General features: G+C 54.7%; 2 protein-coding genes across 2 annotated transcripts; one reads left to right on the top strand and one right to left on the bottom strand.

Annotated features, from left to right (window-relative positions):
• Positions 1-103: 103 nt before the first annotated feature.
• Positions 104-3261, bottom strand: B0H64DRAFT_167594 (eukaryotic translation initiation factor 3 subunit C). The gene is made up of 3 exons (XM_062798712.1): positions 2634-3261; positions 1604-2583; positions 104-1542 (listed from the first exon to the last, which is right to left on the bottom strand). Exons 1-3 carry the CDS (start codon positions 2977-2979, stop codon positions 280-282), a joined length of 2589 nt encoding a protein of 862 aa, XP_062659831.1. The 5' UTR covers positions 2980-3261; the 3' UTR covers positions 104-279.
• A 289-nt stretch (positions 3262-3550) lies between these two features.
• On the top strand, positions 3551-11215 carry B0H64DRAFT_167498 (NUC071 domain-containing protein). Its single transcript, XM_062798711.1, has 2 exons — positions 3551-8433; positions 8557-11215. Exons 1-2 carry the CDS (start codon positions 3787-3789, stop codon positions 11032-11034), a joined length of 7125 nt encoding a protein of 2374 aa, XP_062659830.1. The 5' UTR covers positions 3551-3786; the 3' UTR covers positions 11035-11215.
• The last annotated feature ends 1227 nt before the right edge of the window (positions 11216-12442 follow it).

The raw sequence follows: 12442 nt of genomic DNA, 5'->3' as shown, positions 1-12442 counted from the left end.
CTTGAACCTCCTTTGTGATCGCTTACGACTTTCATTTGTCCTCTTTATTGTTGAACCGATGAAATGACGGACATCATGCTCACAACCCAAGCGGCAAAACAGTCGGCAAAACAGTCAGAAGACTGTTGATTGCCCCAGGAGTGTTTATGGTTTTGTCTGCGTTTCCCTGGTCTACCGTGGCGCGCATCATTAACGCACCGAGGGCCAATTTTGATACGGAACATGCCCAAATCCTAATGCAATAGCAAATGAAAGTCATGCGGCCTCATCGCCCAAAGCCTAACCACGCACCGCAGCACCCAGGGCACCGCCCGTAAACTGTGTACCACCGGCCTGCCGCTGAGCGTTGCCGCCAGCCCTTGCACCCCCCCTGCCACCCCGCTGGCCACCGCCCCTTTGGCCACCCTGCCTGCCATCTTTCCTGCTGAAAGCGTTGGCCGACCCCTGGGTTCTAACCTCGAGCGTGCGCTCGTTTGTCTCGATCAGAGCGCTTGCCTTGTCCGAGAGCGCCAGAGCCAAGCTCTGCAGGCGGCTGAGCTCCACGCCCTTGCGGAAGATAACGGTCTTGGTGACCTGGTCCAGAGCAGCGGCGAGCTCCTCGTGGCTGATCATCTTGCTGACCACGGCAGAAACCTTGACCGAGTCGAGCTCGAACATTGTGCTCAGTGTCTCGATGGCCAAGGTGTCGTAGAATGGGGCGTACGTGAAGAGGTATGTCCGGAGGCCCTCCTCCTGGATTTGCTTGGCAAGCATCGCCTTGATCTCTTCTGCGCTCGGCATCAGATCCCAAATCTTGATGCTGTGGATGAAGTGGGTAGCCTTCTTCCATTCACCAGCGGCAAGGGCCTTGGACGCCTGCATGACATGGTCGCGGGTGTTCTCCGGCGGGCCTGTGAAGATTTGCCGCTCGTGGTACTCAAGCATCCGGCGGTACGTCTTGCTGATGACGCGCTTCTTGATATCTGGCGAAGAGCCAATCTGTGCCAAGAGTGGGATCTCCAAGAGCATGCTGCACGTTAGGTAGACACACTCAAGAAGCTCAAGGTTGATGTGCATATGGAAAGGCAGCTGCCTTTGCTTCTCAAGCCGCTCTTGCTCTGGAGTCACTTGGTTGTACCGCTGCATCATCACACCTTGAGCAAGAAGCTCCTTTTGACGCCCGCTGCCACAGATATCCTGCAGGGTGTTCTGAGCATCGTACACTAGCCCTCTCCGGAAGGCACAGAGGCCGACCTGGACGAGTGTGCGGTTGTACAGAATTTGGGTGGCCACATCGAAACTCGCGATGCTCTCTTGCAAGTGAGAGGTGAGCATCATGTCGCGGGCTTTGTAGTACTCGTCGTGCAAGGCCAAGAAGTAGATTTGGCAAAGCATGGCGCGGGCACGAATAATGCCTTCGCTGTTGTCGAACAGATAGTTGCAGAGGGTGTGCATAAGTTTGCCGGCATCGCCTGATACGCCACGGGGGGTAATGGCGGAATCGACGCCGCTCGAAGCCTGCTTCCAGGCATTCTCCTCCAGAATCTTAACAACTTGGGCAGGCTGCAACATGTTAGCGAAGGCGCAAAAGAAAAGTAGGAGATGCTTTGCTTCGGCCACATACCTTGAAGTAGACATGATCCAGGCGCCGCTGGATAATCCGGTTTAGGCTCTCTTGGGGAATGTCTAGTGAAGCATCCTTCCGGATGGTCTCGTAGTAGAGTAGGCCCTGGAGGATGATGTTGTAAAGAGACGCCTCGTCGGTCAGCCTCTCGATGTACTCCGAGGTGTGGGGGTCGATGCTTTGCAGCGAGCGAGTGAGCTCATCGTCCAGGCGCTCAATGTACGATACCACGCTGCCGGGAACCTTAATGTACTTGTCGTCCGGCCCGAGGACGGGGGTCTTATCGTCATCTTCCCACTCCTCCGCGCCCTCGATTACAACGTGGTCCTTGTGCGTCTCGAGGAGCGTGAGCAAAGCAGCCAATTCCCTTTCGGCAGCCTTCCAGTGTTCCAGAGGCATCGAGGTCGTTGTGCCAGAGCCGAGATCAAACCGAGCCGAAACAAGCGTCTGCAGAACCCGGATTTTGAGATAAGGGGTCTCAGCGACCTTGCTAAGCTCCTCCATGATCTTGATCTGCTCCCCACGGTCTGTGTTCTTCCTGCCCCTTGACTCAACGATGGCGCGAAGGTGCTTCTGAATGCTCTCGGGGGAGAAAGGAATGGCCTTCCCGCGTTTGTCGACTCTGGCAAACCCACCCTCGTCTTCCACTGCTTCCTCGAGATCGAGCGGCTCCTGAAACCGAACTTTGGTCCTTGGCGCCGGGGCTTCTTCCTCATCCGACTCCATAAAGTCATCGCTGTCTTTCCTGAACGCATCGATCTGGGTTTGATAATCTTTGTTGTTCTTCTTGATGCGTTGCTTGACCGCATTGAGACCACGGGCATTGGTTGCATTCAGCTTCTTGTTCTTGGGCGTGACCTTCTGCTTCGCCAGCGTCTCATTCAAGAAGTCTTCTAACTCGGCGATGCATTTGATGTATGACTTCGGGGCCTTGCCGCCATCTTGAAGCTTGACGACTTGACGATTGAGCTTGTCGAACTCTGATCTAGTTAGCGAGGGCCTCTGGGGGCACCTAAAGTCCAAAACATACCATTTGCAATGGAACCCCAGTCGTCGATCTTCTGGCGGTTTTGGATGGTGGTAATAGTAGCCTCGAGCTCGTCGAACCGCTTGTCCTTGGCACTCTTGACTTTGGTGGCGGCCTCTTCATCGCTCCCCTCGCTATCCGATGATGCCTGGTCGACAAGGAAACGGGACAAGCCCGTCTTTTTCGGGCCCTCTTCCTCATCGCTGGACTTCTCCTCGTCCTCCTCTTCAGAGGACTCCTGCTGCTCTTGATCCTCCTCCTCTTCCTCTTCGGAGGTGGAGTACAGCTCCTCCTCGTCGGAGCTGCTCTCGGACGAGCTGTCGTCGCCGCCGCGGAAGAATCGGGACATGGTGAAGGTCAGTCCTTAGTGCGCGCACGGAGTCGAGTCGATGATCGATGGTAAATTTCGCGATACGCCGTGACGTGGTGCTGCTAGACAAGGAACGAAAACCGAGTGGAGGGGTTGATAATATTTTTCAGTGGACGGTGATTTTCTGGTGGGGCGATTTGGGGCTGAGCGGGTGGAAAGCGCAGCGGTCGAGACGGCCTGCACGAATTCCCCGCCTCCACTCTTGCCACCGGAATGACAACCTTAGTTGAGTCAGACGAGCAGCACAGTAACGAGTGCAAGACAAGCCTTTGCACAGAAGACCGAAAACGGAGGTTTCCCGATTGAGAGCAAACAATGTTAAGGCATTTTGGGTGACTTGCTCACTGCCCGCAGGAGTCAGCTGATAGCTCACGTGAATTGTAAGTTACCGTATCCCATTACATTACGGTACGTTGTATGTTGTGCGGTGTGATTGGATGTTATGTATTTATCGAGGTGATAGGGTAATCGAAACTCTGCCAGGCTGCGCGCTCGCATCCTCGCGCCTCCTGCTTCGCGAGAGCTCTTCGAGATTTTTTGTATCTGAGCATCCAGCCAAGTTTTGGCTTCATCGCACCAACACCCCACAACGCGCAATCAACATCTCAATCTGTTAGGGGATTGTTGCCGCCGTTAACCTTTCCATGGAGTCATCCTCCAAATTCATTTCTTATTGACACCGGAACCGCCGCCGAGAGCGCAGCCGCATCGAGTACTCTTTGGCGCGTCAAGGGAATCCCCCTTCGGTGTTGAAGCTCATCTGAGTAGCGGGTCAACGATATCGAGATGTCTTCGTTTCCACCGCCGCCGCCTCCCCCAGGCTGGGGCCCTCCGCCTCCGCCTCCAACGCCTCCTCCGCCGGGTCCCCCATCGTCGCTTCCTCCCCCTCCCGCGATCCCAGCTCCGCCGCCACCGGGGTACCGTCCGCCGACTGATCCCCAGATCGCCAAATTTGCGCAGAAGAAGAAGGAATGGCTCCGTATGCAGCGAAGTCGATTCGGCGAGAAGAGGAAGGGTGGATTTGTGGAGACGCAAAAGGCCGACATGCCACCAGAACACCTGCGGAAGATCGTCAAGGACATCGGCGACGTCTCCCAAAAGAAATACACGAGCGACAAACGCAGCTACCTTGGTGCCTTGAAGTTTATGCCGCATGCGGTCATGAAACTGTTGGAGAACATGCCCATGCCTTGGGAATCAGCCCGCGAGGTCAAAGTCTTGTACCATGTCAACGGCTGCTTGACCCTCGTCAACGAGACACCCCGCGTCATCGAACCGGTCTTCTTTGCCCAGTGGGCTACGATGTGGAGTACTATGCGGAAGGAGAAGAGAGACCGGAGGCTGTTCAAGCGCATGCGGTTTCCGCCATTTGACGACGAAGAGCCCCCGTTGTCTTGGTCCGAGAACATCGAAGATGTCGAGCCGCTGGAACCTATTCAGATGGACCTCCACGAGGAAGAGGAAGCGGCCGTTTACGAATGGTTTTACGACCACCAGCCGCTTCTCGACACATCGCACGTAAATGGACCGAGCTACAAGAGATGGAACCTCACACTGCCCCAGATGGCCGATCTGTACCGTCTGAGTCTACCGCTGGTGTCCGATGTCGTCGACCAAAACTACTTCTACCTCTTTGAGTTGAAGAGTTTCCTGACGGGGAAGGCGTTAAATGTCGCGCTGCCGGGTGGTCCTCGCTTTGAGCCGCTCTACAAGGACATCGACCCCAACGACGAAGACTTCGGCGAGTTCAACGCCATGGACCGCATCATTTTCCGGAACCCAATCCGGACAGAGTGTCGTGTTTCTTACCCGTACCTTTACAACGCACTGCCGCGAAGTGTGCATCTCTCCTGGCATTCTCACCCGCAGGTCGTCTACCACAAACCCGAGGATCCCGACCTCCCTGCGTTTTATTTCGACACCAACATCAACCCAATCTCATCCCGGGCTGTTGCGCCGAAGAACATCACTGTGAGCCACGAGGATGAGCTATTTGGACAGGGCAACCTTGAGGAGCCGGAGGAGGAGGCGTTTGAGCTTCCCGCGGCGATCGAGCCTTTTTTCGCGGACGATGAACTTTCGACCGACGACACGGCGTCCGCGATCGAGCTGTGGTGGGCTCCTTTCCCTTTTGACCGCCGGTCCGGACGCATGGTGCGGGCTCAAGATGTGCCGCTCATTAAACACTGGTACCTTGAGCACTGCCCACCCAAGCAGCCTGTCAAGGTGCGGGTCTCGTACCAGAAGCTCCTCAAGACCTATGTGCTCAATGAGCTGCACAAGAAGAGGCCCAAGTCACTGCAGAAGCAGAATCTGCTCAAAACGCTCAAACAGACGAAGTTTTTCCAGCAAACGACGATTGACTGGGTCGAAGCTGGACTCCAGGTCTGCCGTCAAGGATTCAACATGCTCAATCTGTTGATCCATCGCAAGAACTTGACATACCTCCACCTTGACTACAACTTCAACCTGAAGCCCGTCAAAACGTTGACGACCAAGGAGCGGAAGAAATCGCGCTTCGGAAACGCGTTCCACCTGATGCGCGAGATCCTGCGTTTGACCAAGCTTATCGTCGATGCTCAGGTGCAATACCGGCTTGGGAATATCGACGCTTTCCAGCTTGCTGATGGCATCCTGTACGCCTTCAACCATGTCGGGCAACTGACGGGTATGTATCGGTACAAATACAAGCTCATGCATCAGATCCGCTCGTGCAAGGATATCAAGCACTTGATCTACTACCGGTTCAACACCGATTCCGTCGGTAAGGGGCCAGGTTGTGGCTTCTGGGCCCCGTCGTGGAGGGTCTGGTTGTTCTTCATGCGGGGCATTATCCCTCTGCTTGAGCGTTGGCTCGGCAATCTTCTCTCGCGTCAATTCGAGGGTCGTCACAGCAAGGGAGTCGCCAAGACTGTGACGAAGCAGCGTGTCGAGTCACACTTCGATTTGGAATTACGTGCCTCGGTCATGGCCGACCTGATGGATATGATGCCGGAAGGCATCAAACAGAACAAGGTCAACACGGTTCTTCAACATCTCTCTGAGGCTTGGAGGTGCTGGAAGAGCAACATCCCCTGGAAGGTCCCTGGCTTGCCTGCTGCCATTGAGAACATCATCCTGAGATACGTCAAATCGAAGGCAGATTGGTGGATTTCGGTTGCCCACTACAACCGGGAACGCATCCGAAGAGGCGCTACCGTCGATAAGACCGTGGCCAAAAAGAACGTTGGACGCCTCACTCGCTTGTGGCTCAAAGCAGAGCAGGAGAGGCAGCACAACCACATGAAGGACGGCCCATACGTCTCATCCGAGGAAGCTGTCGCAATTTACACCACAACGGTCCATTGGCTCGAGTCGCGGAAGTTTTCGCCTATCCCTTTCCCAAGTGTCTCGTACAAGCATGACACCAAAATTCTCATCCTGGCCCTCGAGCGGCTGCGCGAAGCCTATTCCACCAAGGGCAGGCTGAATCAGAGCCAGCGTGAGGAGCTTGCTCTGATTGAGCAGGCTTACGACAGTCCCGGAACCACCTTGGAGCGGATCAAGCGCTTCTTGCTCACGCAGCGTGCTTTCAAGGAAGTTGGCATCGATATGAATGACAACTACAGCACCATCAACCCTGTTTACGACATCGAGCCCATTGAGAAGATCAGTGATGCGTATCTTGACCAATACCTTTGGTATCAGGCCGATCAGCGCCATCTCTTCCCCGCCTGGATCAAGCCTTCCGACTCTGAAGTTCCACCTCTTCTAGTCTACAAGTGGGCGCAGGGCATCAACAACCTTGACAGAGTCTGGGAAACGGCGAATGGAGAGTGCAATGTCATGATCGAGACGCAGTTGTCAAAGGTTTATGAGAAGATCGAGCTGACGTTGCTCAACTCGCTTTTGCGTCTGATCATGGACCACAACCTGGCCGACTACATCACTGCAAAGAACAACGTGACGTTGACCTACAAGGACATGAGCCACGTCAACAGCTACGGCATGATTCGCGGCCTTCAGTTTTCGGCCTTTGTTTTCCAGTACTACGGCCTGATTCTCGATCTTCTCCTTCTCGGTCCTCAGCGAGCGAGCGAGATCGCGGGCCCTCCCCAGAGCCCCAACGACTTCCTCCAGTTCCAGGATCGCGAGACAGAAACCAGGCACCCCATCCGGCTCTACACCAGATACATCGACAAGATCTGGGTGTGCTTGCGCTTCACGGCTGATGAGTCGAGGGACCTTATCCAACGATTCCTTACGGAACAGCCCGACCCCAACTTTGAGAATGTCATCGGCTACAAAAGCAAGAAGTGTTGGCCCAGGGACTCACGAATGCGGCTGATGAGACACGACGTGAATCTTGGGAGGGCCGTTTTCTGGGACCTCAAAAACCGGCTTCCAAGGTCGGTCACAACGGTTGAATGGGAAGACACGTTTGCTAGTGTTTACAGCAAAGACAACCCCAACCTCTTGTTCTCCATGTGTGGTTTTGAGGTGCGCATCCTGCCCAAGATTCGCAACCAGAACGACGAGTTTCCCGTCAAGGACAGCGTCTGGTCGCTTGTGGACAACACAACCAAGGAACGGACCGCGCACGCATTCCTCCAGGTGACCGAGGAGGACATCCAGAAGTTCAACAATCGTATCCGCCAGATTCTGATGTCGTCCGGCTCCACAACCTTCACCAAGATTGCGAACAAGTGGAACACTGCCCTGATCGCCTTGTTCACATATTACCGCGAGGCGGCAGTCTCGACAGTCAACCTGCTTGACACCATTGTCAAGTGCGAGACCAAGATCCAAACTCGAGTCAAGATCGGCCTGAACTCGAAGATGCCGTCGCGCTTCCCCCCAGCGGTTTTCTACACACCAAAGGAACTTGGTGGTCTGGGCATGATCTCGGGATCCCATATCCTGATCCCGGCAAGTGACAAACGTTGGTACAAGCAAACCGATGTTGGTGTCACGCACTATCGTGCGGGCATGTCTCATGACGAGGAAACGTTGATTCCCAACATCTTCCGGTACATCATCCCATGGGAGGCCGAATTCATCGATTCCCAACGTGTGTGGACGGAGTATTCTCAGAAACGCCTCGAAGCAAACCAGCAGAACCGGAGACTCACCCTGGAGGATCTCGAGGATAGTTGGGATCGTGGCTTGCCTCGTATCAACACTTTGTTTCAAAAGGATCGCAGCACGTTGAGCTTCGACAAGGGCTTCCGCACCCGGGCGGAGTTCAAAATCTACCAGCTCATGAAGAGCAATCCATTCTGGTGGACGAGCCAGAGACACGATGGCAAGTTGTGGAACCTAAACGCCTACCGCACCGATGTGATTCAGGCTCTGGGTGGTGTCGAGACCATTCTAGAGCACACGCTCTTCAAGGCGACGGGCTTTCCGTCCTGGGAAGGACTCTTCTGGGAGAGGGCCTCGGGTTTTGAGCAGGTCAGTCGTGATTCCTCTCACTTCCCCCCACATTCCATTTTACAGTGCTCTTTTCGCCCACAATATCCGTGGTGATAACCTCACATTAACCGAGTATTGACTAACGTTTGTTTCTTGTCGCAGTCTATGCAATTCAAAAAGCTGACCAACGCCCAACGGTCTGGTTTGAACCAAATTCCCAACCGACGTTTCACCCTCTGGTGGTCCCCAACCATCAACAGAGCAAACGTGTACGTTGGTTTCCAAGTGCAGCTTGACCTTACTGGTATTTTCCTGCACGGCAAGATCCCGACGTTGAAGATTTCTCTCATCCAAATCTTCCGTGCCCATTTGTGGCAAAAGATACACGAGTCTGTTGTCATGGATCTCTGCCAGGTCTTTGACCAGGAGCTGGAGGCTCTGAGCATCGAGTCGGTCCAAAAGGAGACTATTCACCCCAGAAAGTCGTACAAGATGAACAGCTCGTGCGCGGATATCCAGCTGTTCGCAAGCCATAAGTGGAACGTCACCCGGCCATCACTGCTCTTCGATAACAAGGACGCGATCGAGGCAACCACAACAAGCAAGTTCTGGATTGATGTGCAGCTTCGCTACGGTGATTACGACTCTCACGACATCGAGAGATATGTCAGAGCGAAGTATCTGGATTACACCACCGACAGTATGAGTCTGTATCCCTCCCCGACTGGTTTGATGATCGGGATCGATCTTGCCTACAATCTCTACTCGGCCTATGGACAGTACTTCCCCGGCCTGAAGACTCTGGTCCAGCAGGCTATGGGGAAGATCATGAAGGCAAACCCCGCGCTTTACGTACTGCGTGAGCGCATCCGCAAGGGTTTGCAGCTTTATGCGTCCGAGAGCAATCAGGAGTTTTTGAATTCCCAAAATTACTCGGAATTGTTCAGCAACCAGACCCAGCTGTTCATCGACGACACGAATGTATACCGGGTCACAATCCACAAGACATTCGAGGGCAATTTGACAACAAAACCGATCAACGGGGCGATCTTCATCTTCAACCCCCGCACCGGCCAGCTCTTCCTCAAGATCATTCACACCAGTGTCTGGGCCGGGCAGAAGCGTCTTGGTCAACTGGCCAAATGGAAGACGGCCGAAGAAGTCGCAGCTCTGATTCGGTCACTCCCAGTCGAAGAGCAGCCGAAGCAGCTCATCGTCACGCGAAAGGGGTTGCTTGACCCTCTCGAGGTCAACCTCCTGGATTTCCCCAACATTTCTATTCGTGCTTCCGAGCTGCAGCTGCCTTTCCAGGCCGCCATGAAGGTTGAGAAATTGGGAGACATGATTCTGCGCGCCACTGAGCCCCAGATGGTGCTCTTCAACCTTTATGACGAGTGGCTCAAGAGCATCTCGTCGTACACGGCGTTCTCTCGCTTGATTCTCATCTTAAGAGCCCTTCATGTCAACCAGGACAAGACAAAGCTCATCCTCCGGCCAGACAAGACGGTGATCACGCAAGATCATCACATCTGGCCGTCCCTCTCAGACGACGACTGGATCAAGGTTGAAATGCAGCTTCGAGACCTGATCCTTAACGACTACGGGAAGAAGAACAATGTGAACGTGTCGAGCTTAACCACGAGCGAAGTGCGAGACATTATTTTGGGCATGGAGATCTCAGCGCCGTCTCTGCAGAGACAGCAGGCTGCCGAAATCGAGAAGCAGCAGCAAGAGCAGCAGCAACTCACGGCGGTCACAACCAAGACTCAGAACGTGCACGGTGAGGAGATCATCGTCACGACGACGTCGCAGTTTGAACAGCAGACGTTCGCCTCCAAGACGGAGTGGCGCACTCGGGCCATCGCCACATCCAATCTACGCACCAGAGCCAACAACATGTATGTGGCTCCCGTGGACAGCGACGTGGACGAGATCACATACGTGATGCCCAAGAACATCCTCAAAAAGTTCATTACCATCGCGGATCTCCGGGTGCAGGTGGCCGGCTATCTCTACGGATCCTCCCCGGCCGACAATGACCAGGTCAAAGAAATCAAGTGCATCGTCATGGTCCCGCAGATTGGTGGGCTGCGTAACGTGCAGCTGCCGCAGCACCTGCCTCAACATGAACTGCTAAAGGACATGGAGCCCCTCGGCATCATCCACACCATGTCTGGCAATGAGCTCCCGTACATGTCTGCGATGGACGTCACCAGCCATGCCAGGCTAGTCGATGCCCACAACGCATGGAACGAGCAAAACACGCTCACGGTTGCAGTGTCGTTTACCCCGGGCAGCGTGTCGCTCTCTGCCTGGGCTCTCACCCCTCAAGGCTACAAATGGGGCGCGGAGAACAAGGACGTGGGCAGTGATCAACCGCAGGGTTTCTCAACGGCGATGGGCGAGAGGCGACAGGTCCTGCTCAGCGACAAGTTCAGGGGCTTCTTCCTGGTCCCCGACACCGGCAAGTGGAACTACAGCTTCATGGGCAGTGCATTCGGCGGGCTAGAGAAGAAGGCTATCCACGTGAAGCTAGACACTCCCATGCCATTCTACAGCGACCAGCACCGCCCCATCCATTTTTCCAGCTTCAACGAGTTGGAAGATATCTGGGTTGACAGGCAGGATAACTTTGCATAGATGCGCGGATGGGAAGGGTGAGGATCCGTTGCTCTCGGAAAGAGAGCCCAGGAAGCGGGGAAACGAGGAAACGCGGAAACGCCCAGGCGGCCGGGCATGACAGACACGGAAGCAAGCGGATAGCCCCAGGCCGTGAGCGTCGCGTGGTGCAATATCAGATTGTTTGATCGACTCTCCGGGAGTCCGGTTGGCGGTTCCAGTTGCGATGCGAGAGAGCAAACGATGAATTTGTGTTGCATTTTTTCTTTCCAGGGGGGCGGGGGGGCGTTTTTGTACGAGCGGTTGGGACAATCGGGTGTATTTCTAGCAAAAAAAGGCATGTTGTAACACCTCTGTCTATACATAGTAGTCAAAGATGATATTAATGATCTGATTTCGATACCATGTTGTGGCACAACACTTTTATGACGGTCAACTCCCTCTGGAGGTACTTTTGCAATGTGCGGCTCTCAAACAGTTGAGTGATGTTCTCGCATCTCCCGGAACGGGGACGATCGCACACCGGAATAACCAGCGAGATGGGGACCGAGCCGAAGGCGGGCATCCCGTCAGGGCTGATTCAGCGCTCGCTTCTGATGTTCGCAAGAGATTACGTTCAATGCGTTCATGCATTGAAGATCAACGAGAGTTTCCCGTTCGGGGGAAGTTGGTCAAGGGATTGTGAGCTTGGTGTGGAATGTCGTTGCACTGCTCTCTGCATTGCATGACGCTACGGGCATGTCGTGGGGCTGCTAGGCGTGGGCAGTCCACAAAGAGCCTGCGAAATTTCGTAAAAGCTTCGAAGGTTCGATCCTGTTTTCCATGCATTGTCATTGCCTTGTGATGCGCATGCCAAGGCAACCCCCCTTGCAGGGTAAATTTCCGAGCAACGTCTTTCCGCAAGCTCAGCTTCTCGGGAGAGAGGCACAGAGGATCCAGGATTTTGATATGTATACCTAGTCATGGACATGTGGTAGCGCACATTGATGGTGTCGACTTTAAACGATCGTGTCCAGGTACCATTAGCAAAGCCGTTACTATCAGTGAAGAACCAGGGCAGTTCCATCGATGAATCGATGGATCCATGAACATGTGTACTTGTATGTCGGTCGTCTGCCAGCCTCCTCCCACAAGGGCCGGGGTGTTGGATGAGCTCTTCAGCCCCTCCCCCACCGCCGGAGCTTTGACCGGCCGTTCCCAGGAAGAACAGGCCTGAACAGGCTCCAGGGTCAGGTGGCAGGGCTGCTGTGTTCGGGTGGTCCCCCTTTCGGAGCGCAGCGATGGCCTTGGCGCAGCGGCCACTCCGATCTGGGGAAAGACCCCACCACCGTCCCGGCCGAGTCAAACCCGACGTTGATCAGGAGCTGAGCCGAGCTCCGGAGAAGCGTAGGTACTGTGGAGGACGGAAGCACTGCGAGGAGGCACGGGG

The sequence above is a fragment of the Chaetomium fimeti genome (genome assembly GCF_033439085.1).
Source record: "Chaetomium fimeti strain CBS 168.71 chromosome Unknown B0H64scaffold_4, whole genome shotgun sequence".
NCBI classification, from domain to species: domain Eukaryota; kingdom Fungi; phylum Ascomycota; class Sordariomycetes; order Sordariales; family Chaetomiaceae; genus Chaetomium; species Chaetomium fimeti.
The sequence above is the reverse complement of the archived record's forward strand: the minus strand, read 5'-3'. Positions and strand labels throughout refer to the sequence as shown.